The 27,218-nt window shown below is 41.4% G+C and overlaps 1 protein-coding gene across 2 annotated transcripts in view; it reads left to right on the top strand.

The window, feature by feature from the left end:
* The window catches only part of RSU1 (Ras suppressor protein 1), a 215,162-nt gene that overhangs the window by 96,713 nt on the left and 91,231 nt on the right, over positions 1-27,218 (top strand). For both annotated transcript variants that reach the window (XM_061436136.1, XM_061436137.1), the window contains one exon: positions 21,084-21,216. In XM_061436136.1, coding sequence (XP_061292120.1) covers positions 21,084-21,216 — 133 coding nt within the window. The remainder of the gene's footprint in view (positions 1-21,083; positions 21,217-27,218) is intronic.

Below are 27,218 nucleotides of genomic sequence, written 5' to 3'. Positions count from 1 at the left end.
TGCCTGGAAGGTAAGCGGTGTATTCACTGCTAGTGTTATCACTTAGTTTTGCTGGGTTTGAATTTTGTATAAATGGAGTTATTCAGTATGTATTCTCATTTCTTTCCCTTGACATTACTTGAGATTGATCCATATTGTTGCATATAGCTATATTTCATTCATTTTTATTCCTCCTGTTTTGTGAATTATCTAGCTTCAGCCCATTTCTCATTTGAGTTATGTATTTGCTGAGACAAAACCCCTCTCCCTTTTCACACCTTCCGCCTCGGGGCCAGTGGTGGAATTAGAGACCCGCTGGGTGCTGATGTGGCCCCTGTGTGTCCTCTCCCTCTCCTCACATCCCTGCTCACATAGTAAAGATGCTTACCCTTCAGCCCCTCATTGGTTTGCGGTGACATCGAGTTTCTCTTGGCATATTCACTGGTTTCCTTTGCTCCCAGCAAACACTCATGCTTAGATATGAGCACTTCAACATAGGCTCACTTGGGACTTTTAGGATGGTTAGAAAAACCTGTATCGCGTTGGAATTCTGAGAAGCTATGTGTCAACTATCCGTGTTCCTCCTCTTTTGCTACTAAATTTCCCTGAAACCAGCTGCTTTTCATCAGAGTTCATGATATGAGATTGTGATGTTTCACTTGTTTCATGTAAGAAATTGTTCTTTCCCTTCTCCCAGTGGGTTTTTTAAAATTAATTTTTATTGGAGTATAGTTGCTTTACAATATTGGGTTAGTTTCTGCAGTACAGCAAGGTGAATCAGCTACATGTATACATGTATCCCCTCTCTTTTGGATTTTCTTCCCATTTAGGTCACCACAGAGCATTGAGCAGCGTTCCCTGAGCTATACAGTAGGTTCTCATTAGTCATGTATTTTAAATATCCCAGTGGATTTTAAGGAAGGGGAACACACAGAAATGCTTCGACTCTATCCTGCTTAGCTGAGTGTCTCAACAGTGACCTTACGAGTAAGCACTTTTAAAATCTAAGGCTGACGGGAGATGTTTGCTGCAACGGGAGTACAGTGGGCTGACTTTCAGCTTCCTTTTGGTGCCATTCTGCCCCATCCGCCCCCGCCTCCAGCACCAGGTCTGCACCTGCGTGTCCGTCTTGTTGCAGGTTGGTCTCTCCTGTGTCCTGCTTTAGCCCTGATAACCACCACCCTCGCTTCTTTGAAGCTGGTAATCTCAGAAGAGTGCTTTAATCAGGGGGGTCCATGGTGGTATGAGGCTAGCTTAATGTTCTCTTATAGGTTTTTAATACCAGGGAATGGAGAATTATTGGATGCTGCCTTCAGGCAGGAACTTAATGTTATCATTGATCATCAAAAAGCATCTGAAACCCGCCATCAGAACCCCCGCTTCTTTGCATCCCTGAGCTTGAGGAAGGTGCCCTTTGTTCTGTGATGTCTGATTTGGTGCCAACATGACACCTGAAGACTGAGCCCTAAGGAAGAAAAGATCCTTCCTTAAAGAGTATACACAGGGACTTCCGTGCTCAGACTTCAGGTTTTCAGTGCAGGGGGCCCAGGTCCCATCCCTGGTCAGGACACTAGATTATGCGTGCTGCATCCAGGAGTTCACAGGCTACAGCTAAGACCCAGTGCGGCCAAATAAATGAATTTTTTAAAAACTGTAAAAAATAATAAAAAAATATTATCTTCCTAAATTATCCTCTAATATTCCTAGTGTTCTCATAAAAAGTTTACACAGTTTGAAGATTTAAAGTAACACCAGCATTTTTGACAAACTATTTTATCTAAAGAATGAAAGAATACTGGGTATTATATAATTAAAGAGAAACTTTTCTCTTTGATTATCTCCTTCTCTTTCTGATCTATCAATATGGTACCTGTAGTTGAAATGCAAAGAATGATAGAGTCAGATTGCCATGCACTTTACTCCCCTAACTCAGATTATGTCAACTACTATAGTAAATTATATATATAAGTATACAGTACTTTGAATTATGTATAAGTCATGTACTCTTGCTTGAGACCTTAATTTCCTCTAACTTCTGTTGTCTATAATTTTGTCTATTTGGCTCTTCTGTAAACGTTTGAAAGTGAAAGTGTTAGTCACTCTGCTGCTGCTGAGTCACTTCAGTCGTGTCCGACTCTGTGCGACCCCATAGGCGGCAGCCCAGCAGGCTGCCCCGTCTCTGGGATTCTCCAGGCAAGAACACTGGGGTGGGTTGCCATTTCCTTCTCCAATGCACGAAAGTGAAAAGTGAGTTAGTCACTCAGTCGTGTCCAACTCTGTGACTCTTTGTGGCTTCCTCTATCCGTGGAATTCTCCAGGCAGAAATACTGGAGTGTGTAGCCATTCTCCAGGGGAATCTTCCCAACCCAGGGATCGAACCCAGGTCTCCTGCAGGCAGATTCTTTACCATCTGAACCACCAGGGGATTTATGATTAATCAGAAACAGATATGTAGGGCAAACTTTGTGTTGCTCCAATTACTCAGCTGTTAAGAAAGTGAAGATAGTGGCTGCTTTGGGCTGAATTGGGTCCTAACTAAAAACTCATCTTTTAAAGCCCTAAACCCGGTACCTTAGAGCATGACTTTGGTTAGAGATAGGGCCTTAGAGATAATATAGTTAGAGATATCCCTGATACCTCAGTTGGTAAAGAATCTGCCTGCAATGCAGGAGACCTCGGTTCGATTCCTGGGTCAGGAAGATCCGCTGTAGAAGGGATAGGCTACCCATTCCAGTGTTTTGGGGCTTCCTTTGTGGCTCAACCGGTAAAGAATCCATCTGCAGTGCGGGAGATGTGGGTTTGATCCCTGGGTTGGGAAGATTCCCTGGAGAGGGAAAGGCTACCCACTCCAGTATTCTGGCCTGGAGAATTCCATGAACTGTGTAATCCATGAGATCGCAAAGAGTTGGACACGACTGAATGACTTTCACTTCACTTCTCTTCAGGGCCTTTAAAGAGGTGATTAAGTTAAAACAAGGCCCTTAGGGAGGGTCCTAATCTAATTTGACTGATGTCCTTATCAGAAGAGCAAGTTTAGATACAGAGGGTTGTGCTCCCAGGAGGAAAGGCCGTGTGAGGACATAGCGAGAAGCCACAGTCTTTGAGCTGAGGAGAGGAGCCTCAGGATAAACCACATCTGCTGACACCTGGGTCTCAGGCTTCCAGCTTCTAGAACTGGGAGAATACTGATTTCTGTTAAGCTGCCCAGTCTGTGATGTAGGATTATGGCAGCCCTGGCAGACTAATGCAGTAGCAAGTGAAATGACTCCCAGAAGCCAGTTTGCTATGTGCAGCTTGTGTGCATATAGGAAATTTTGTATGATAAACTGTATGTTTTATATAATTATCATGGGTATGTGCTCTTTTAGGCATAACCAGCCAGTGGCCCTGATGCCAGTGCACACCAGAGTACATTTATCGTCATTACTGTCCTTTTTCTTTAAAAGGGAAGAATGAAGAATGAGGAGGAATTGAGAGGAAAGAAATGAGCAAACAAACAGGTCCTTTCTTACTGTTGCCCATGGCATGTAGGAAGGAGCAGAGCTTGGTTTGAATCTCAGTGCTACCATTGTCTGGCTCTGTGGCCTTCAGGAAAGAGTGGCATGTTCTCTGAACCTCAGTTTCCTTAAGTGTTGGGCACCTTCTCAGTTTACATGTTCCTTTATGAGCACACGCATAAGAGCATCTAGTCTGTGGTCCATACCTGCAAAACCAGCATTTCCCAGTTAGTAGTTTATTACTTAAGCTGAACGTTTTTCTTTTTTAAAAATTTTTATTTATTTGGCTTCATCAGGTGGTGTGGCACGTGGGATCTTTTGTTGTAGCATACAGACTCTCTAGTTGTGGCATGCAGGCTTAGCTGCTCAGTGGCTTGCGGGATCTTAGTTCCCCAACCAGGGGTGGAACCCATGTCCCCTGGATTGCAAGGTGGATTCTTAACCACTGGAGCACCAGGGAAGTTCCCAATCTTTTCCCTTTTATTTTTCTGAGAGGGTGAAATTGAATTGTGCTTTCTGAAGATAGCCACCAACAGGCTTCCAGGTTGACTGCCTTTGGGTGCCGGCTCCAGTGCTTTCAGTCTTTGCTCTCTGCCCCTCCCAAGCTTCAGTTCCATGTCCAGCTCAGTCACATCTCTAATGCGTGTCATTACTGCCCTACCGGGGGGCGGGGGTGGGTGGGTTATCAGTATCGGTGGTCGGGGCTGGGTGAGATGTAGATCAACAAGTGTGCAGTTGCTTTTAAAGCTCTTTCCCTTTTGGTCATAGGATAGACACCTAAGAGGGATATGGAGCCTTATCCTGTTTGAGAAGGACACCCCTACCCTGAATAAGACACCCAAGAAAGCAAAATGAGTAAGACAAAATTCCCATCGTGTGTAATGGGGGTTACTGAAATGGAAACAGTTTGGCCAAAGAGATAATTATAAACTGTAATAAGCACTGCAGAACAAGCAAACGGGTGCTGTGACAGTGAAAAATCATAGGGATCAACTTTTCAGTGGAGGAATCCAGGCAGGCTTCTCTGAAGAGGTGATACTGAACACATTGCATTTTACCAGGAAGCACAGGGGAGAAGGCGTTTACGTAGGTGCAGAAGCAAGAACAGAGTATGTTTGGATCGTTGCAAGTAAGTCACACATTGTTTGATGGGAAGTACTTCTAGATGTCCTGTGAGTGATTTGTGTGATACTGTTTTTAAAGTTCAGTTGTTTAAAATTTTAAGGCCATACTTCTGAGCACTGTGCAAGCCTAGTGTATTTATGCAGCTGCTGCTGCTAAGTCGCTTCAGTTGTGTCCGACTCTGTGCGACCCCATAGACGGCAGCCCACCAGGCTGCCCCGTCCCTGGGATTCTCCAGAAAAGAACACTGGAGTGGGTTGCCATTTCCTCCTCCAATGCATGAAAGTGAAAAGTGAAAGTGAAGTCGCTCAGTCGTGTCGGACTCGTAGAGACCCCATGGACTGTAGCCTACCAGGCTCCTCCGTCCATGGGGTTTTCCAGGCAAGAGTACTGGGGTGGGGTGCCATCATCGCCTTCTCCGGTATTTATGCTAGACATCACCATTTACTGTTTCACGTTTACATCGTCAGCTAGGGGGACCTGGCTGTTGATTAAGCAGTAAGTCACCATTTGTTCTTATATGCTGATGTCAAATTATGGCCAAACAAAACCTTTTTCCTTTTTGAACAACTCTTTAAGTCTCCAGATCATGAAGATTAAGTGAAAGGATAAGTGTGGGGACTTCCCTGGTTGTCCAATGGTTAAGGCTTTGCCTTCCAGTGCAGGAAGTGTGGGTTCACACCCTAGTTGGGGAGCTGAGATCCCACATGCCTCATGGGCAAGAAGCCAAAACATACAACAGAAGCAATAATGTAACAAATTCAATAAAGACTCTAAAAATGGTCCACATTAATAACAACAAAAAAAATCTTTAAAAAAATTAGTAATGTATGAAAAGGCACATATAAATTTGTTTACTCCATAAGGATGTCATTAATCTTTAAAACAACTTTTGCATTTGAAAATACATTAATTCTATTTCTCCTTTTTCTCACAATTTTTTTATGATGATAATGATGAGGAATATCAGGATACTCTGTAATTTGACAGCAAGCTGGGATCTTGGGATTAACAACACTTTGTAAACCAGTAGCAATGAGAGAAGTTGTTTAGAAGTGCCAATGCCTGGATTAGCTCATTTGAGCTCTATTTTCTTGTAAACAAGTTGAGTCACTGTAACAGCTTCACATGTTAAAAAACGATTTTGTATTTGTGGATTGTTTTTTTCCCTTGAGTTAGAGTATTATAGTACGTTCGTTCCTTTTTTATTGTTTAACTGTGACAGTATTTCATATTTTTAACCCAAGACAGTTGGCTTTCCAAAAATACTGGAAACCAATTCATGATGTCATCATGCTCACCCAAATCCCAAATTGTGGCAAAACTCCGTTTTCTCTCTGTTATTTATAGTTAATGCTTTTTCACACGTGAAATGTACCAAGTCTGGTAAATTGTCTAAGATCCTTAGGAGGCTGGTACTTTTATCTCTTGAGTTATACAGTTATTTTGCTTTGATTTTTCTTAAACTTTAATGTTAAAGTTTTAAATTACATTAGTTTATGTCTGTGGCCTGGGCTTGACTCTGGATTAGCACCAGACTAGAAAGTACTCTTGTTGATAGTAGTTTGGGATACTTACTTGCCTTTTATCACTTATACTGAAAAAAAGTAGTTATAAAAGTTAGAAACAGCAAAACTAATAAAACATTATAAAGCAACTGTACCCCAATTAAAAAAAAAGAATAACACTAAAAACAACGTAGAATCATCAGGTTTTTTTCTACTTTATATTCTACTATGTCTTTTCCACTATAATATGTAGTTTTTGCTTTTATCGTGTTTCTGAAGTCCTCAAGTAGGTGAATGTGTGTATATGTGCATGCATGTGTATGTATGTATTTGCACACACGGAAATACTGCTTTTGCATAGTTGTGGGTTTTTTTTTTTTTCTCCCCATTGCATCTTTCTTCTGAGTTACAGTTGCTACACTTATGGGAAAATAAGTTTCATCAAAACAGATTAAAATGGATTGTTAATGTATAACCTGAAACACATTTGCCTTTTCTTTAACATGAATAATTTTGAATTCACTGGAAATTAAGTTACAGTTGTTGCAGTTTTATTCATGTAGATTTAGCATTTGTGTCACTCATAGTTCTTAATTATCTTAGTACCTATTTTATGTGGCATAGTATCTGCACTCTTACCATCTACAGCCTCTGCAGAGAGTGTAACACATGGCACCAAAGTAATAAAAATATAAGCTCCGGAGTGAGAAGCAAAGCTGAAACAAGCCATTTTTACATATAACTTAAGTTTAGGTTCTGTGTAGTAGGCTGATCCCTTACTTAACCTTTAATAAAATTGGATTCAAGGGTATTTATATATAAATAAAAAATAAAGTTAATTTCATTTCATACTTCCATAGGAGCAAATGCCTAGGCATGTATTTCAGTGACATTTAAACTTCAGCATCAGTCCTATTGGCTGAAAAATCGCTCTGCTTTTTAAACAACTGTTTTTAAGTTTAAATTAAAACTCTTAAATTGTTGCCATTTGGGAAGGTGATTAAGATGGTAATTATTAAGATTAGGTGATCGTATTTGTACTGATTGAATCAGGGTGTATTTGACCTTTTATCTCCTGTGAACTAAAGTCATTTCCACTTCTTACGTAATTTGGAAATGAAAATTTGGTACACATCTAGATGTGTTTAAGACTCCATTTCCATCAACCCCTTATACCCTGCAAACTTCCATTAATGTGTCTCCAGTTGTATGTGGAGAACATAGAACTGGATTGTGGTCGGATTCTTTTTTAACATTTGTTACTTAATTATTTAATATTTATTCCTGTGCAGCATGTGGGATCTAGTTCCCTGACTAGGGATCAAACCGGGCCCCCTGCATTGGGAGCACAGAGTCGTAGCCAGTGGATCACCAGAGTGTGGTCAGATTCTTTATGTCAGTTAGTGAGCATATCTGTACATATGGAGTCTCCCAAATTCAGTTACAGATGTTGGGTGAAAAGGGAGGAGCCTCAGATCTGGGGGCCACCCGGATCCAATGTTGTCATTTGGTGCAGATATTATGGTGTTCAGGAAGTGGTGAGAGATCGGAGAGACGGGGTATAATCTCCTTGCCTCCCACCCCCTTCCTTCCCTAGAGGGCAGCCTTTTGAAACTGTTGGAGACACATGAGACCCTCAGAAGTACTTTGACTCAGCCCTGACGATTATAAAATGAGTCATGGCTATTTCTTTGTAGTAGTATAGATATTTCCTTTTAAATGATAAAGATCCAAAGAGACCAAAAATCCAACTGCCACTTTTGAGAAGCCTGGAGCAAAAGCAGGGTACTATGCATGCCCCCTGCACTCAAAACCACCTGAGGTGGGCAAAACACCTAAGTCACGCCTCTAGCCCTGGACACACCCTTACCCTCAGCTCATGTAAGGAACAAGCTTGCCCCACCCCTTGGGGAGCCCACAAGCAAGGGAATCTGTTGATTGTTCTCACTGTCCCCAGTTGCAGCAGGGGCCCCAAGAAAGCCTTGCCAGGAAAAAAAAAAAAAAGGGCGATTGAAATATACCAGTATCCACTCCCTGGCCCTGGTACACACCACCTATGATCTGCCCCGGTCGCCTTGTCTGGGATTCCTCACCCAGATTCAAACCTGTTCATCCTTTTTCTCTGATAAGAGTTTCCCAGGATAATTTCAGTTCTCTGAAGCATGTAGTGATTTTCCTCAACAATTCTGACTTAATGAAATGTTATTATTTTTAAAATAGTGATTTGTTCAGTGTGTAATTACACAAGATTTTATTCTTTTTAAAAAAGACAAATACCATATGATATTACTTACATGTGGAATCTTAAAAATGGTACAGATGAACCTATTTACAAAATAGAGTCACTGATGTAGAAAACAAACTTATGGTTACCAAGGGAGAAGAGGGGAGGAATAAATTGGGAGAGTGGGGTTGACATATACACAGTCCTAAATATAAAATAGATAACTAATAAGGACCTACTTTATAGCACAGAGAAGTCTACTCCATGCTCTGTAATGACTTGTACAGGAAAAGAATCTAAAACACAGTAGGTACACATATACGTATAACTCGTTCACTTTGCTGCACACCTGAAACTAACACGACATTGTAAAGCAGTTATACTCCTTCATAAATTAATTAAAAAAATACATGATCAATTTAAGCAAAAAAAAAACCCAAAACCCTTGGCCTTGTTTCTGACTCTTAAATAGGGAAGTGCATGCTCTATATTAACAGGGTCTGTTGAAAATATTGACTGTCATATTAATGAAAGCGTATCAGCCAAACACATTCCTCTGCCCAGGTATCTTAATTTAGACACAAAATTCCTAGAGGTAACAGTGATGATTCTAGATTGTGGTTCTGATGATAAGATTCTGGACCCTGTGAGAGAGGTAAAGGATGTTTTTCTGTTTCTGTCCCTCGGTGTTCTTTAAACCATGTCATAATGTTGACTTTTCCAGCAACACCTCAGTACATTTTTGCAGAAAAAGGAAAATGTTTTAAGTGTCCTGTACTGGGAACACCAATGGCTTTTAAAGAGTCAGATAACCTGGCCTTTGAATCCCACCGTGAATATGGGGCTCAGCCTCCCTGAATGTTAGTTGTCTCTTCTTCTTTAAATGAGATAATAGTGATACTTTCCGGGCACAGTTGTTCTTACCCCTTGAAAGAATGTGGAGCTCCTGAAGCAGCACCTGGTGCATAATATGTGGTCCGCAGTTAATTGCTATTATAATTATGATGCAGATGATACTAATGTTAGCATTCACAACTTTATGGAAGCTTTTGTGTTTTTTTTTAACATCTTAATAGAACTGGTAGTAGTATCTGAAAATTCAGATTTTTTTTTTTTTAGTACTCTAAATAGATTTAATATTTGGGGGCTGCTTTATTTAAGCTTTTAAAAACATTTGATTGCTTACTTTTTTTTATTATTATAAATAAACGGAAACTTTTTCTAAGTATGGTCCCTAGAGCAGACATCATCATCCCCTAAAGTGAAAGTGTTAGTTGCTCATTCCTGTCCAATTCTTTGGGTCCCTATGGAATGTAGCCCGCCAGGCTCCTCTGTCCATGGCATTCTCCAGGCAAGAATACTGAAGTTGGGTTGTCATTCCCTCCTCCAGGAGATCTTCCCAATCCAGGGATTGAACCTGAGTCCTCTGCATTGCAGGCAGATTCTTTACAGTTTGAGCTACCGGGGAAGCCTAAGGACTTGTTAGAAATGTAAGCTCTGGGTTTTATCCAGGTGCGCCTAAGTCAAAAACCCTGGAGGTTTTCCAGAGGCCTCCAGGAAATGTTGATGCCCATTCAAGTCTGAAAATCACTGCTTTAGAATAACTGGGAAGCACAGTAAAGGGTGATTCTCCCCTTCAGAAATAACCACTATTAAGAAGAAAGAAGTCTTTTCTCTTGTTGTGTATGCACGTGTGAATGTTCTTCTAGTCTTTTTCCTACACATATGTATATAAACTTTTTTGAAACATAGGATCATCTGATGTGGGTTTTATAGCCTACATTTCAACCTTCAGTGTTGTGTCATGACCATTATCCCATGTAATTACATTTTATTTGAAATCATTTTTAACCGTATGATGACATACTCTGCCATCCTAAGAGTGTCTCGTAATATATTAACCAACCCTTAAGTTATTTGAGTTGTTTGCAGATGTTCTGTAGGAGCACTAGCAGCATAAATGAAAATTTGTATTCATAAATCACTGTGAATATCCATGTATCCTTAGCATAATTTTTTCTTTTTTTTCTAACTGAGATAAAATAGACATACAGCACTGTGTAAAGTATACAACATACTGATTTGACTTACATATTTTATAAATGATTACCACGATATGTTTAGTTAACATCCATCCTTTGATACAAATGCAAATGCTTTTTTGAATGTTGAGAATTCCTTTAAAAAAATTTAGTTGAGTTTTACACTGGGAAGGAATCTTAGAACTTATCAGTCCCGATATCATTCTTCACAGATGAGGAAACCAGATATATGAGTAGTTAATGAGAGACGTAAGAGTTGAACCCAAATGTGCTGACTTTTTAAATATTTTTTATTAATTTTGATTGGAATGTAGTTGCTTTACCACATTGTGTTGGTTTCTGCTGTACAGCAAAGCGAATCGCTGTATGATACATACATTACCTCTCTTTTGGATTTCCTTCCCACTTGTCACCACAGTACTGAGTTCCCTGTGCTGTACAGGAGGTTGTCATTAATTTATCTGTTTCATACATAGCAGTGTATATGTGTCAATCCCAGTCTCCCAATTTATCCCACTTTCCCTTCCATCCTTGGTGTCCATAAATTTGTTCTCCATACCTCTGTGTCTGTTTCTGTTTGGTAGATAAGTTCATCTGTACCATTATTCTAGATTCCACATATGTGCTGACTTCTTTTGCAGTCAGGTCTTTCCTCCACTCACATCATGTTGCTCTTCATCAAATAAGATAGTTGGTTTCAGTTTCAGAATTCTTACACATCTGTACTTGGAATAGATGACCGAAAGGTGTGATACCTTTATTGATCTTATAAGAAGTTGTGAGTGCTGGAACTTGAACATCCATTTATCTAGTTTATGTTGTTGATATTCAGGGATGTCTCCTTGGGATCTCTGGGGTAACTGGGGCTTTCTCATTGGTGCTTACATTTCCAACTTCCCAGGCAGTCAGAACATTGTCCTTGAACTGGGGGACTTCAGTGAAAGGACAGTGAGGCCTGGGAGGACGCTGAATGACCTAATGCGCTCTGGGACCCGACCCTTGTGGGGTGCTGCAGACTGCCACCCTTCAGTCTTCTAGGGAATGAAATCAGCATTCCTAAATTTCTTATTGGCCCTGCTTTTTGTTTTTATTTTCGCTTATTTTTATTTTATTTACAGCTGTGCTGGGTCGTCTTTGCTGCATGGGCTTTTCTTTGCTTTGCAGCAAGCAGGGGCTGTTCTCTAGTTTTGGTGCACGGGCTTCTCGTTGTGGCGGCTTCTCTTGTTGCAGAGCACAGGCTCTAGGGTACAGACACTTCAGTAGTTGCGGCTCCCAGGCTCAGTATTTGTGATGTGCGGGGTTAGTTGGCTTCATGGCACGTGGGATCTTCCTGGATCAAGGATTGAACCCATGTCTCCTGCATTGGCAGGCAGTTCTTTAGCACTGAGCCACCAGGGAAGCCCCATGGCCCTACTGTTGATCACAGACCTTTGAGAAGTTTATGAACTTGGGGGCCTTTTCCTTGAAAGGGTACTACCAGGCAAATGTATGTTTATTTTGCATTCTATTTCAGGAGATATAATGCAGGAGACCCCAGTTCAATTCCTGGGTCGGGAAGATCTGCTGGAGAAGGGATAGGCTACCCACTCCAGTATTCTTGGGCTTCCTTGTGGCTCAGCTGGTAAAGAATCCGCCTGCAATGTGGGAGACCTGGGTTCAATCCCTGGGTTGGAAAGATCCCCCGGAGATGGGAAAGGTTACCCACTCCAGTATTCCGGCCTAGAGAGTTCCATGGACTGTATAGTCCATGGGGTTGCAAAGAGTCAGACACGACTGGGCGACTTTAACTTTCAGGAGATGAATTCCCTGAGTGAATCTCTGTTTTAGGCAAATTGTTTTCCAGTATACATTTTTCTCTCCTTTGCAGATTTCGCTTAGCATAATAATGAAGAGCATTTTATATTGATGTAGTGCTTTCCAGGGTAGAGAATGACTTTGTACACCTTTGGGCTCCTGTCCACAATCCTGTCAATTGGTACCATTAACCCCACTTGGCAGATGAGGAAACTGAAGCTCAGAAAACACAGGGATTTACCCAAGGTCATTTGGTCAGAAAGCCAGTGAATGGTGTGTGGCTTCCAGAGCCACACCCACTGGGCTGTAGAATACACTTCCTGCGGACTTCCCTGGTGGTCCAGGGGCTAGGGTCCAGTGTTCCCAATGCCGGGGCCCGAGTTCAATCCCTGCTCAGGGAACTCTAGATCCTACATGATGCAACGTAAGACCTAGCACAGCTAAATATATAAATAAATATTTTTTTAAAAAAGAATATGCTTCTTGATGTTATATAAACAATAAAAGGGACATCTGTTAAGCAAAAGTAAGGTTTTTTCCTCCCACCTTTAGAAGAATAATGGGGAAATCCTACACAAAGGCCAGGTTTACCACATGAGTTATTCATTGGACCTCCATGGACAGGGACTTGCTGAATAAAGCAGCGATGGTGGGGAGCCCTCAGGAGGACCATGGCTCTGTTGATGGGGAATTGTATTTACCAGCGACTGAGAGACCCTTTTCTAGTCCATCTTAACCTGGAACACAGATGTCACATGGCCAAGAAGGGCACTGGGGAAAACTGTAAAGTGATATTTTTCTTCATTCTTTAAAAGGGCTTCTGGACTCCTCCGCACAATACATGCGTAAGTCAGAGGCCGCTGTAGTTGAAGCCATTTGGCAGGGTGTTGAGCTTTTTACAAAATCTCTTTCATTTAAATTGTATGCTTCCCTTGACTAGATCGGAAGAGTCACAGTTTTAGTATGTTTCACAAAGCAGCAGTGCATCATATGTATTAAGAGAGCTAAATGCCTGTTTTAAAAATGTGTTCCCAGAAGGCTAAGCAGACAATTGCCAGAATGACAGTGTGGCCTCGAATTCCCCACAGAATAAATTTGAGAGCTGTCATGAGACATTCCAGCCTACTTGGACTGCATCGATGATGCCCAGAAAAAGCAGCAGCCTCAGACCCTGCTTCTCAATCCAGTTAGGGCTTAGCAGACCATCAGGCTGTTCCTGCAGTGGGATGATGCCATTTTAAATCAAAGGCACTGCCTTTGTACCAATTAGCATCCGTCTTATATTTTGAATTACTTCTGATGATATCCTTTTCATTCACCTTATTCTTATTTAATTGTAAAAATAATTCATACTTGTAATCACATGGAGTTCTTGAGAAAGGAAATAAATAATTTACCTTTTATTCTGTGAGTTCAAATCCCTTCCCCACCTTCATTTCCCCTCTTTGAGAAAACCCATATTAACAATTTGATATGTGTCCTTCTCTTCTCTTTTTCACTTAAACATTTCCTCATATACCTAATATGAGATTTCTTTCTTCTATACCTTTTTTTTCAAAAATGAAATCATAACAAACTTAGTATACCCCGAATTTTTAAAAATTAGGGTGTAGATCTCTTCCTAAATCAAAACATACAAGTCTTTGTCATTTGTTCTAATAACCTGATAACACTTCATTGAGTAGCCATGTTATTCTGCTTCTCACCTATTGAACATTCTGGTTGTTTCCAGTGTTTTATTATAGCAAACATTTATTATTCCAATGTGAGCATGATTTTATAAGCCTTATGCTCGTTTTCCATTCAGTAAAGTTTGTTGCTGAAGAAGTGAAAAAGATAGAAGCTTTCCATCTCCAGCTGTCATCATGCACTTCTGTAATTAGAAGCCTCTTACATAGTAATAAGCTTAGGGATTTACATGTAGAATATCTGTTTATATTTGGAGCAGCCCTGAATGTCGCTTTTATTTTGTGCTGGAGTTGCTTGTGGTTAGCTCCTGTGTGTGGATTCACTGCAGAGCAGAGGTGATCTCTCAGCTGTCATAATGTCCCATCTAGACCCCTTCAGCAGCGAATCAGTTTCCTGAGTTTGGGCAAATCCAGTATACTGATGATAGAGTACCCCATCAGCCACGGTTTGCTAGTTTTACCTTGTTAGACGATGGCCTTAGAGTTTCATGAGCAAGGGAGCCTGGCTGTTAGGATGCACTCATTTAAAAAGTGTTCCGCAGATTTTGGAATTAGGGAGGGAGGGAATGATGCTTCAATGACATGAAAAATTTGCCCAGGTTGCCTTGATTGCTTAATATGCAATAAATGATGTTCCTGGCCACGCGTTTCAGGATTTGGAGTATTCAGGAAGAATTCTTATCAGTAGGATTATGAAGACAACCCATTTCTATACATGCAAACAAGTCTGCTTATCAGTGGGGCCACAAGGCCCGTTCTATCCGATCACATGTATCACTAGCCAGGGGAATGCTTGTTTTCCATGCTTTCTTTAGCCTTTACAAAATACAGTCGCATGGCAGAGCTGCTGTACTCGAGGCTCTGGAATGAAGTACATGTGGTGCCTTTGCAGGTAATAAAATGGAAAATCCAATTTGCAATTTCAGAAGTAGCCTGTGAGTGACAGATGATCTTAAGGGCAGTGCCGGTCAGAGGGTCACCGCTCATCACGGTGCGGGCTGGCTCCCCACATGGCCCGGGCCTCCCCACCGGCGAGCGAGCAGAGGGAATGTGTGTCTGGGAGGCAGCCAGCGTGTCCGTGGGTGCACCCCTTTCTAGCTTATTAGATCCTCTTTGTCACAGTGCTTAATCCTGCTGCCTGATCCTTGTTAGAACAGCACCGGAGCGCTGCTCAGGCTTCTAATAAAGGAGATGGGCAAGGACTCCTAACTGGAGCCAGCCAAGCGTGCGGCAAGTTAGGGCTCCCGCAGCCTGACTGACGGGACGCTGAGATGCTCCCTGCATGTTATTACTGCAGAGGGAACCCGCCTCAGACAGCTGATGGATGAGCTCGGCTGAGGTCGGAGGAACTTGTTGCCGGGCCCCCAGGAGCCAGGTGTCAGCTTTTCACGTGGGATGATGGCCGAGCTTTCTTCTAATTATCTTAACCCTCTTCTGAAATTGCTGCGTTCGTTCAGAGGGAGGTGAGAAAGCGAGAGACACCAAGCCAGCTGGGAGGATCGCAGCTGCACCGAAGCAGGTACTGCATCCTTCACCAGTGACATTAACTCAGAAAATAAAACAGGCATGTCCCCTTCCACTGAGTCTGCTTACAGCTCGTAGAGTCGGTGCTGGCGCAGGCTCTGGCTCATGCGGTTTCCATCTCTGTCATCTGTAATAGTTGCCTGCTTTAAGGTGCGCTGTGGACCTGAAGCATGGGTTTCGTGGTTCTTTGTTAAGAAAAAAGCATAGCATCCACCACAAAGCTACTGTGTGGTCTTTTCACACCTCCCCCCAACACACACACCCCATGTCAGTGAACATGAATCATGCTTTTCTGCTAGGCTTCCCAGTTCCAGTATTCCATGAAGCACCCGTGAATCTGAAGTTTGGTATTAAATCTGAGTGAGGATTGTTTGACACTAAGGTAAATAAATGGGAGTGGGGGAGGGTAACTCCATCCCTCTAGCATCCCCCTCCTCCAGCTAGAGTGCACAGATGAGTTTGAAGTGATAGAAATAAAAATGCTCACAAGCAGCCTCTGGTCCGTTTTTTGTACTCCAACTTTCATCAGCATAAGATTCCTCTTCCCCGAATCAACCACGTCCAGCTTGCATCCCGCAGGTCCTGCGTGCTCCAGTTAGCAGGCGTCATTAGCGTCATCCTCTGCCTCTTGTGTCTCCATTGGTAGTGCTTAAATAGAGACATAGCTAGGGACTGACAGTTCTCTGGAGGGTTCGAGGTCTCAGACAAGAGGGTCCAGGGTACAGAGCTGACCTCCTTTCTTGACGTTATTCCCCCAGGTCTGTTTTCCATATATGGCAACCAGGGAGCATCGAACTTAAGTACATTATTTTTAGAGGATTACCATTAGAAAGACTACAGGCTTAGTCAGAGGCTGTTACTAAGTGAACATGAGACGAGGTACATTGGAAAGCAGGTTTGTAGGTTGCTGGTAGGAGAGTACAGGCTGTTCTTTCCTGCACCTGTATGTTGATTTCAAGGATGATCCATTAAAACCGGTTCATGACATACCTGTAGTTTTGGATTAGTGGGCATGTCTGCCAATGAGGGTTCGTGTCCTTCCCCCATCAGTAGAAACTGACTAGAGGCCAAATTCAGGCAAGGCTTTATCGGGGCTCCTGTTGCAGCAGGGAGTGAGAACAGGTGATAGATTCCCTTGCTCAGTCCCCAAGGGTGAGGGAGCTGGTTCCTTATATGGGGTGAAGACAGGAGTGTGTCCAAGGATCGGGCTGGAGGGGTGGCTTAGGTGGTTTGCCCACCACTTAGGTGGTATTGAGGGCAGGGTAGGGAGCACAATACCCTGCTTTTGCAGTTGCCAACACCTAGTTTTTGCTCCAGGCTCTTTAGAAGTGGCGAAAGGGCTTTTTTGGTCTTTTTGTATCTTTTGTCCATGTTTGCCCCAGCTGTGCTTGGCACACTTACTTTTAGTCCCATATAGTTTCTTTGTATTTCATTCCTCGAGGAGAGATGTCTAGGTGGAGGCCTTGCAGCAAGTGGCCCCAGAAGCCAGTCTGTCTCAGGCAAACCCTGCACCTGGGTGGGAGGGAGCTGGTGATGCAGGCTGGGAAAGAAGAGAGTAGTCTTCCTCTCCTGCTCTCCTGGGCAAATTTGGAAAAACTGAGGCCTGTCTGTGGGGTCCTTCTGAAACTTTCCCTGGTCCACATTGCTCTCACACTGACCCAGAGCCTTGAAAATACAGCAAGCCAAGAAATCCTCTGTGCTCCAGACACAGCTACTTCTCCTCTTTTGACCCTCCTCCTTCCCCAGAGTTTTTTTTTTTTTTTTTAAGTCATTTTCCTGTGATACCCATCTGAACCAGAGGTTAAATAGGAAAACAGTCCAGTTAAGTTAGTTCATGGTAATGTGTGTGAATGACAGAGTCCAGGAAGCTTGTTCATCAGATACACTCTACCCATGGGAAAGTTAGACTGGATTTTTTGTTAGACTAACCAATTTGGGGGGATGAGGAAGAAAGATATTTAGAGCAGAAACACCTCTATCAGGGAAATCTCCTTTGCTTAGGAATTAGTTCACATCTTTATGTAATTTATGCTTTTCATGGCTTTTTTTTTTTTGTTTTTTTTGGTTACCCATTTTAGAAGATGTATTTTTTCCAAAGGTCTCATTGATTATTTCTTTTCACAGTTGATTCCCTGATAATGTAAGTGGGCAGGGCTCGGAAGCAGGAGGAGGATATTGAGTAAGTGTAGGCTGTCAATTAGGTGAATGTTTTAAGAAAGAGGCTTTTACCTCTAGTAACCCCCCAACTTTTTAGTGAATTTCTGCCCTGTCGTTACTATCACCTGGTCACTCGGCCCTTCCCTCAGTGACCGTGCTGTCTAAGGATGTGCTGTCTACACTGCACAACATAATATACCGTGCATTTAAAACACGACATGTCAGGAACTTGCCTGGTGGGCCAGCGATTAGGACTCTGAGCTTCCAGTGCAGGGGAGCACGTGTTCAGTCCCTGGTCAGGGAACTAAGGTCCCACATGCCGAGTGGCACAGCCGAAAAATAGTTTAAAAACTTAAACATGACACTTCAGAAATACAGACTTGTTTGTAAATTTAAGACTTTCCCCAGAAACTTCTGTTCTGTTCATTTTTAGGAGTGTGGAAATTGGAGAAAAAGAAGTAATGAGACAATGATATGGACAGGAGGACATAGGGTATAGCAAATGAGGAAATGAGCATTATAGCAGAATTTAAACAAGCAATCAGTTCGATTCTTGGGAAGCTGAAAAACTTGTCTCGTGTCCAAGTAAAGATAAAAGCAAAATATATGAACAGCAGTCCACTGCCAGCCGTGTTACACCTTTGTAGGGTACTTGGCTAAACCCAGTATGTGCAACATTTGCATTTCCACTTATCCCAAGCAGTTTTCTGACTCATGGTGCAGAGAATAAAGCCTGTTAATTTCCCAAGTGATTTAATATCTGACTAATGATGTTTAACCATTAAGATGAGGAAATTGACAATATTGATAATCTTGGAGAGAAATGTATCTGCTTATTTTTGTACTTAACCAGCAGATTTTAAATAGCTTTGGAAATATCATGATGGATTACTCTCTTACTATTTCATAATATCAGTTTTCTTTAAAAGCATTTTATGAAATAGGGATCACTTTTCCATTGGTCTCTTTTTCCTCTGTTATTCCGAATAGCTTCACGTTCATTCAGGCACCCCTCTGAGATAACTGTAGTTTGCATTTCAGACCATCACAATAAAGCAAATACCACAATAAAGCAGATTACTCAAGTTTGTTGGTTTCCCACTGCATATAAAAATTTTATTTATACTATACTGTAGTCTGTTAATTGTGCAATAGCGCCACGTCTAAAAATGTACATGTGCTGTGCTTAGTCGCTCAGTTGTGTCTGATTCTTTGTGACCCCATGGACTGTAGCCTGCCAGGCTCCTCTGTCCATGGGATTCTCCAGGCAGGAATACTGGAGTGGGTTGCCATGCCCTCCTCCAGGGGTTCTTCCCAACCCAGGGATCAAACCCAGGTCTTCCGCATTGTAGGCGGATTCTTTACTGTGTGAGCCACCAGGGAAGGCCAAGAATACTGGAGTGGGTAGCCTATCTCTTCTCCAGGGGATCTGCCTGACCCAGGAATAGAACTGGGGTCTGTCTATATTGCAGGTGGATCCTTTACCAGCTGATCTACCCGGGAAGCCCCAAAATGTACATACCTAGTTAAAAATGTCTTACTGACGGGCTTCCCTGGTGGTTCATTGTTCAAGAATCCACCTGCCATTGCCGGGTCCATCCTTGGTCTGGGAAGATCACACATGCCACAGCTCAACCCATTCGCCACAACTGCTGAGCCCGAGCTCTAGCGCCCCCGACCCACAGGTACTGAAACCCATGAGCTCTGGAGCCTGTGCTTGGCAACGAGAGAAGCCACTGCAATCAGAAGCCTGCACACCACATCTAGAGAGTAGACCCCACTCACCGCTGCTAGAGAAAGCCCATGCGCAGCAACCAAGACCCAGTGCAGCCAAAAATAAACAAATATTAAAAATTTTCTTACTGATAAAAACTGCTGACCATCATCTGAGCCTTCAGTGACATGTAGTAGTCACATCAAAAATCACTGATCACAGATCACCATAACATAAATAATAACGTTAAAAAGCCTTAAAATATGAGGAGAATTACTGAAATGTGACCCAGAGATACAAAAGTAAGCAAGTGATGTTGGAAGAATGGCACCGACACACTTGCTGGATGTGAGGTGGCCACAACCTTTACTTTATAAAAAATGTAATTAGTATGTGCAGAGCACAATAAAGTGAAGTGTTGATACAACAAGGTCTGTCAATATAACAAAAAGAAGGCAGATTCAGAGTATCATCCTTTCTTCTGTTTTAAGAAGAAATACTGCATCACTGTCCTAGTAAACGTTATCTTCTCATTTCTGAAGTTCAGATTAGCTGGGAAATGCTGTGCTTTGTGCAGTGCTTGCATCCTTAGAATATGTTTCCCATATCCTGAAGTTATTTGTTATGACAAAATTGGCAGTTGGAGCCTTGGAACAGGACAGAAATGGTACTTGGATTGTGTCCTGTAAAGAATAATTGCTAGGTGTCTGTGTTCAAAAACCTTAGAACTGTAGACCAGGGGTCTGAAAATGGACTTCTTCCGTAGGACTTTGAGGGCAAGGATGTTGGTGAGCCAGCTGACTGCCATTTAAACCACATGCAGCTCTACTGTGTAACATCTCTGTCTGTCTCTCTCATAGGCAGGCATGTTCTTTGAAGCTCTTTCTCACACTTCCCTTTTCCATTTTCAAATATGCCAAACAGAAAAACATACATAATCAACTGATTCAGCAACACGTGGTACCCAGATGGTGGCTACCTTCATTAGCTCATGTTTGGTTGATCTAGGTTGACATGTAACCTGTTAGCATCACCAAACACTGTAGAAATGTATAAGAGATTTGGAGTCAGAGGCTTAGATTCAAATCCCTACTCTTACATTGTCTGTTCTTAGAGATATTACTTAATTTCCCCAAGTTTCTGTGTTTTTTCTTACCTGTAAAGTGATGTCAATTACTGACTTTAGGGACTGCTGGAGAATCAAAGGAGGAAATGCTTTTTACAGGTAATTTGTGAATAGGTAGGATATATATGTGTGCATCTCTACCCTTAACCATGTTACTGAGATGCGTTTAGTGCTGATTCTGAGATGTGCTTATGGTACCCGAGTGAGGCAGTAGTAGTTTTACATGGGCAGTGTTCTCATTTTTCTTCACTTGTGTCCTGCTTTGATGAAAAGCGGTGTTGATTGGATCAGGTTTCAGTCTTACTGGACAGATGGTGATGCACACTGTCAAGGTGAAATTGGGGGATGTCCTGATATTAAGGGTTCTCTCAATCCTGGAAGGCCGTTTTTGTTCGTTTAGCAAATACTGGAAAAAATGAAGCAAATGCTACATTTGTGTGAATTCCTTCCAAGTTTACTTCCTTCTTACCTCTTCTACTCCCTCTGCCCTCTCTCCTCATCGCCTTCCCTTCCTTCCTAATCTCTTGTGTCAGTATTCAATCACTGACATGGCTTGTAGACTAGCAATGACTTGGGCTAAATATTTTTAAAACAAATGACTCAGAAGATGCTTAAGGTTGTGCTGTGGTTACTGGGCATGAATTACTTCTTGAATTTGATTTCTGTTGGTTAGATGACCTTCATTTTTTTTTCTCTCCGTCTTTTTAGGAAACTTGGATTTAACTGGTCAGAAGCAGATATTCAAAGCAGAGAACAATCCCTGGGTTACCCCTATCGCTGACCAGTTCCAGCTTGGCGTGTCCCATGTTTTTGAATACATCCGCTCCGAGACGTACAAATAGTAAGTAGACTATGATTTTCTGAAATCGACTGGTTTTATGGTATTTATAATTATGCCAGCTTAACAACCAGGCATAGTAATTGTCTTTATTTATAGACTATTTTTCATTCACATTGTCAAAGGAAACTTATACTAGTTTTGTTTAGAAATCTTTTAAGGTATTAAACTGGCTGAATATTCATGGCACTAAGGAAATTCACCAGACACATTAAGATCAGAACATATTCTTTTCTCCTTTGAATGCAGAGAATAACAAATGTTGTGAACGAAATTGTTAAGTGGTTTATTTATAAAATCAGTAGAGCATACTAAGAAAGCATCATTCTCTTCTTTAAGAGAAAAGATAAGACAGAAAACGAGGAGGGATCAGCTGGCTTAAGTCACAGCATCAAAATCTTTCAAGTCCTTCCCTCTGGTCCAGGGCACCCCTGGGGGGTCCAGGATTAAAACCTAAGTATTCCCGCCTCTCTTTTCCTCAGTATGTTCAGGTGAGAAGGAATTCTGCCCCCTCCACCTGCTCTGTTGTTACTGTGTCTTCTGTTACTATTTTCTGCTCCTCCGGCTCACCACCCCCAAATTAAACTGGTCATTTCTCTCAGTGCTTCAGTGACCGTCTAATGCTGAAACCTAGCCACCTCTAGTTTTAAGCAACTGCAAAAGACTTGAAACAATTCATTGTCAAGTTGAATCTGTTTTTGTGTCCAGTACCAACTTGTGAGAATTTTAACATCCCAACTCTTAGAGAAGACCTCGGGGATCATTAAAGGCTGAAGTCAGTTTGGAGTCTCCCTTTTTTTCTATGGGTATCAGCGCTATCCCCTGCCCCCCAGCTCAACACGGCTTTCTCCGAATCTGTGTTGGAACAGTGGGTCAGATTTAACTGGCAGGGCAGAGTCCTGGCCCATGAATGGTCAGTGGTGGTCCTGGTAGTACGAGTCCTCCTGCTGCCATGTTCCTGGTTACACATCTGGGACTCCTTTTGGTATATTTCCAGCAGACAGAATCACAGAGAAGGTAAACTGTGAAAGAACAATGATATTCAAGCAGAATAAACTGAAATTGCCAAAATGATGCATATCCTTGTATACGAATGCAACTTGAAAGCCTGGTTTAGGTTTCTTTTAAGATGATACCTTAACATTTTTTTTTGACATCTTAATATTTATCTTATGTCATAAGACTTACTAAAGAGTAAAATGAAAGATGTGTAGGGGGTGTGTTATTGTTTCATGAACCACATAGATATGAGCAATTATTATACATAGTTTTTTTTTTTTTTAATGAACATAGCTCAGGGTTGGAAATTTGTCTAGTTCATCATGAAAAAGTGTGAAAGTATAATTGCAAATTAGCTGTTTATTCGTTTGGTTTCTCTTAAATTCTTAATTGTTGCTAACATCAATTTTAGATTAACCTCTAATGTTTCATTAGTGAATGGAAGGTTATGCAGTGCTTTGGTTTGTAGGGTGGTGTACTGTTAGAAAAACATTGTACATAATAACTACAGAAAACTAAGCTACTATTAATCCAGAATTGGGGGGAATACTCTGTTGTTTATTCTGGTTAATGATTTTTTAAATCTACTCTAATTTAGAATTTATACTAGTGCACTAATTTAGAATTTACAGAGAATTAGAATATAGTGCATAAGAAAGTGCTTCTAATTTTCATTTCATTTTTAAGAGATTACATTGTGAATGTATGGATTTTGAGTACATTAGAGTCATTAGGCAATGAATCACAATTATGTGCTATTACAGGCAGTTTCTGTTTATTTGAACGTCATTAGGATTCTGGATAAAGGAGAGGTGTTGACTGAGTTTATTGATACTTTATTTGAAAGGGAATCTGTGATCCACTTAGTCCATGACATGTTTGGAGTATATATTCTTGTCTGTTTCAATAGCATTTGATATTGGAGGATCAGAGTCATCTAAGCAGTTTGCCCACTGGCTTATATTTTACATGATTTCCTCTTGGAGAATTTTGTTATCTTTTGTCCAGTTAAATCACCATGAAACAGCTTAGAGAAGCATGGGAGAGCCATTGTCCCCTTTGTGGGGGTGCCAGCCAGTACTCTGTTCACTGATTTGAAAAGAGTATGTGCGCCTCTGCTGGGAGAATGCCCTTGACATTAAACTCCTGGGAGCAGGGACCTCCCTAAAGTGAATTCTCTTAGAGTTCTCCCCTTCTCTCCTCCTTGGGAAAGAGAAGAATGTTAACCACTTTCTGTATCCCAGCTTTCTGCCCTCCTGTTCTCCTAGTGGAGCAGTGACCTTCATTCCTTGATCAACATACCAGCCAGAAACAGGGACTGTGAACCAAGTAAGACACTGCCTCAAGCGCTCAGTCTGTTTTTTAAAAAAATATACTTGTGCAAAAATGCCATCACTATGTTTTACTGATTTTTATAATTTAAGGTCCTCTTTTAGAACAATAAGTATATGTTTGTATATCCTCATATAACTAGAAATCAAACTTGATTCTTTTTTTTTTAAGTAGTCACTTCATAATTAGAGGACTTGTAGGATTTCTCAGCTCTCTGAAAAAATTAATCTCATTAGCAGATATTTGGCTACTTTTGTAAAGCTGTACATGTGATGACTTGCACGGAGGCAGTTTATATGTTACACTGATATTTTTTTAAACAAGGCACATGTCTCATTTGGTACCTTAGTCTTAGATCCTTTATTCTAAAACCTGTAGTTTCTAATCTTCACTTCCTCATCTCTTTTTATATAAGTCACATACACCCCTTCCAATTAAAAAATCCTTTTTTTAACATATTGATCTTTAGCCTGTCATAAAAGCGCATTTTAATTTTTTATTCTGGCACTTAAAATACCAATAAATCTCCTTTTTTTTCCTCCCCTTTCTAACCAATCGACCCATTACCTAAATGAGAGCATTAAGAACTCACCAGCTCATCTCATTTCCCTTCGTGTCCCTGGTTGAGGTTCAAGGTGACCTTCCTGTTCCCAGCGCATCCTAAGAGGCCTTCCGAGAGTCTCGAGCAGCGACAGTCCAGGGAAGATGAATTATCTCATTTCCAGACTCTTAACAGACTCCAAGAGGTGACATGGATGTTTGAAACAAAACAGGGAAGTCAGTGTTTAGGAGGAATTAAAATACTTGGCAGGGATTTAAGTGGATGAGGATGGAACAGGAGGGGATGTGGGCAGGTGTGGGCTGGGAGAGTGCTGAGAGGCGACTCTTCAGGAGGTTGTTTTGGGGTACATTTGGGGCATTCATCGCATCCTGATGATTCCTCAGACGGAGCTCCCTCTTTGTTCATTTATCCTACTTTCAGCAAAGGGAACATATTGGCTGGTGTCATTGTGTTGCCCGCTCGTTGTCACTTATTCCCTCTGTCAAAGGAATTGGCTCCTTCTGGATGTCGACGCTCAAACCCTACAAGCATGTTAGCGTTTTCGGGCTATTGTCGAGTAACTTCTGTTTCTGTGCAGAGTTATGATCAGATCGTCACCGCTTGTTAAGCTTCCAGGAGGCAGATTTTTTTTTTTTTTTTTTGGTCGCCGAGAGAAGTCAGATTGGAGTCAGGATCTTTGACAAGATTCTTTGTGAAAGGGAGTAACTCACACTTTTCACATTTCCATCAAGGAAGGTGGATGGAAACTGCAAGCCATTTTAAAAGCTGACATGTTAACTCTTAACAAAAGAAGAGGTTTGACAAATGTTAAGCGGAAACGGTGTCGGTTGAAAGCGACATTTGGAAAACAGGCATTCTCATGAAGGCTGCAATTTGTAATGCCTGGCAGTCCTAAAGCCTCATTTCCAGGTTGGCATAACTCAAAAGCTCCTTCCCCGTCATTCTTCCCATTTTGTGACTTTCTTTGCTGTCCATCGAAAGGTGCCACACATACTTGCTTTTCTGTTTTCAGTCCCATACAAAGACATTCATACTGTTATTCAGGTTACTTAATGGAAGCATTTTAACCAAGCAGTGCTTGGGGAGTGGTGGGCATTGATGGGAAAATGCAGGCAAATTGCTCTTCCCTTGGAAATCTGGCAAAATAAATCATCCTGTGTAGTTCGTAAGGAGGAATAAGGACTTTGATTCTGCTTCATATTGTTTCTCAAGCTGTTTTACTTGTACAATTAAGGCAATGTCTTCCTTTGTTCTGCACCTTGGGCAAAACTGTTAGAGGCTGGAGTGACCATGTTGTTATTGTTTAGTCGCTCAGTCGTGTCCGACTCTTTTCAACCCCATGGACTGTAGCCTGCCAGGCTCCTCTGTCCATTGGATTTCCCAGGCAAGAATCCTGGAGTGTGTGGCCATTTCCTTCTCCAGGGGATCTTCCTGACCCAGGGATCAAACCCACAAACTGGTGTGTTGTACATTGGCAGGCAGATTCTTTACTGTCTGAGAATAGCCATACCTGGGCTTTCTTGACTACTATATCCTGTAATGACTTCTGACTTAGAAGGTCCTTACATAATAGATACAGCTGGTCTACCAAAAGGCTAAAAAATTTTGAACCTAATAGGTGATCCCATTGATTTAAGACAGCCCTTTGCAGAAGGAAATCCTCTCTAATAAAACTCTCCAAACATTATTTTTCGGGTGAAGTGTAAAAATGGATGCACTGAACAAGCAGATGGTTTTATAAATATCACAGAAGGCTGGAGGAGAGGGTTAATCTGCCAGGACCTTGCTAGCAGTTAGTGGACTTCTTTTATGTAGTGGCAATAGATACGCAAGAAGACAGAGACTTTTCTCTTTTATTACTGTATCTGAAAATAGCTCTACCTAAGCCAGAGAAGCACAGTGTTTCTTTACATTAGACATGAAAAAGAAGAACCAATTTTTCCTAACTGAAGCCTTCAGACGTAAAGATTGTTTTTAAAAGCTGACTGTGTATCATGCTCCTGGTAATTTATATTTCCTTTATAGATGCTACATGTGTGATCGTGGTTCTTTCTTTAAGTTAATAAATGGATTCTCACATTTCCTCCATAATACAAAAAATGATTCAAATTTTTGACATTTCTGGACCTATTTGCATGCAAATGTGTTCATTTAACAAACCTTGCTAAAAAATACCAAAGAGAAAAAGGAAACCCATAAAATATGTTGTGTTTTGGATGGTACCATGTCGCGTCCCTTATTTCATGTTAACTTTCTTTTTTTTTAATTTTTAAATTTTTTTTACTTTACAATATTGTATTGGTTCTGCCACACATCAACATGAATCCGCCACGGGCTCATGTTAACTTTCAGTGATGAGAATTACATATAATTCCTTTTTCTCCAGCTAGTATGTTACCAGTATAAGGAGTTGACAAATGTTAATTCTACTGAGTTAGGTCAGGACAGGACATAACATCACCCTTGGTCTTTGACTTGGTCCATCATCTCTTTTCTTTGTGTAGCCATGAGCTATTAATTGCCCTGGTAAATTTATCTCTCCCCTCTAAAGGAAGAAAACAGATTACGTGAGGTAGAGTGCAGGACAGTTCTTTTTTTCTTCCATTTTTGATAGATTGCTTACTGTAATTTACATTTAAAAGGAGTATAACTTTTCTTCTTTTTAAGTTGTTTAGCACTGTTATTCAGATGTACTTCAGGGATCGTTAGTATTTTTCCTTTTTCTTCGTGCATGTCCATTTCTTCAATGTATAAAGTATGTACATGCCTTTTGAAGCTTTCCTATAATTTTATAGCTTATGCGAAACAGTTCAGTTTTTTAAGTGGACAGTGCTGCCCATTTGACATGTCCAGTGGACCTGGAGCTTGAGAGGGAACCTCCATCCCCTTAAGCTGTAAAGGTCAAAGGTGAACTCTGCCAGGGTTTGGAAACGAGCTTCAGGAGGCTAAGTTGGAATTTCTGAAAGTGTCCAGGAAACCCCATTTTATAGGTGTGCTGAAATGTCTTTCACTCTGACGTGCCTTAGATGCAAGTACAGACTTCGGAAAAGGCTCCCTCAAGTCTGCACGTTCACTCTCTGGTCCTGGGAGGCAGTCACTCCTCAGCCACTTT

The sequence above is a fragment of the Bos javanicus genome, chromosome 13, assembly GCF_032452875.1.
Source record: "Bos javanicus breed banteng chromosome 13, ARS-OSU_banteng_1.0, whole genome shotgun sequence".
Taxonomy (NCBI): domain Eukaryota; kingdom Metazoa; phylum Chordata; class Mammalia; order Artiodactyla; family Bovidae; genus Bos; species Bos javanicus.
Note: the sequence above shows the minus strand (reverse complement) of the source record. Positions and strands in the feature narration are given on the sequence as shown.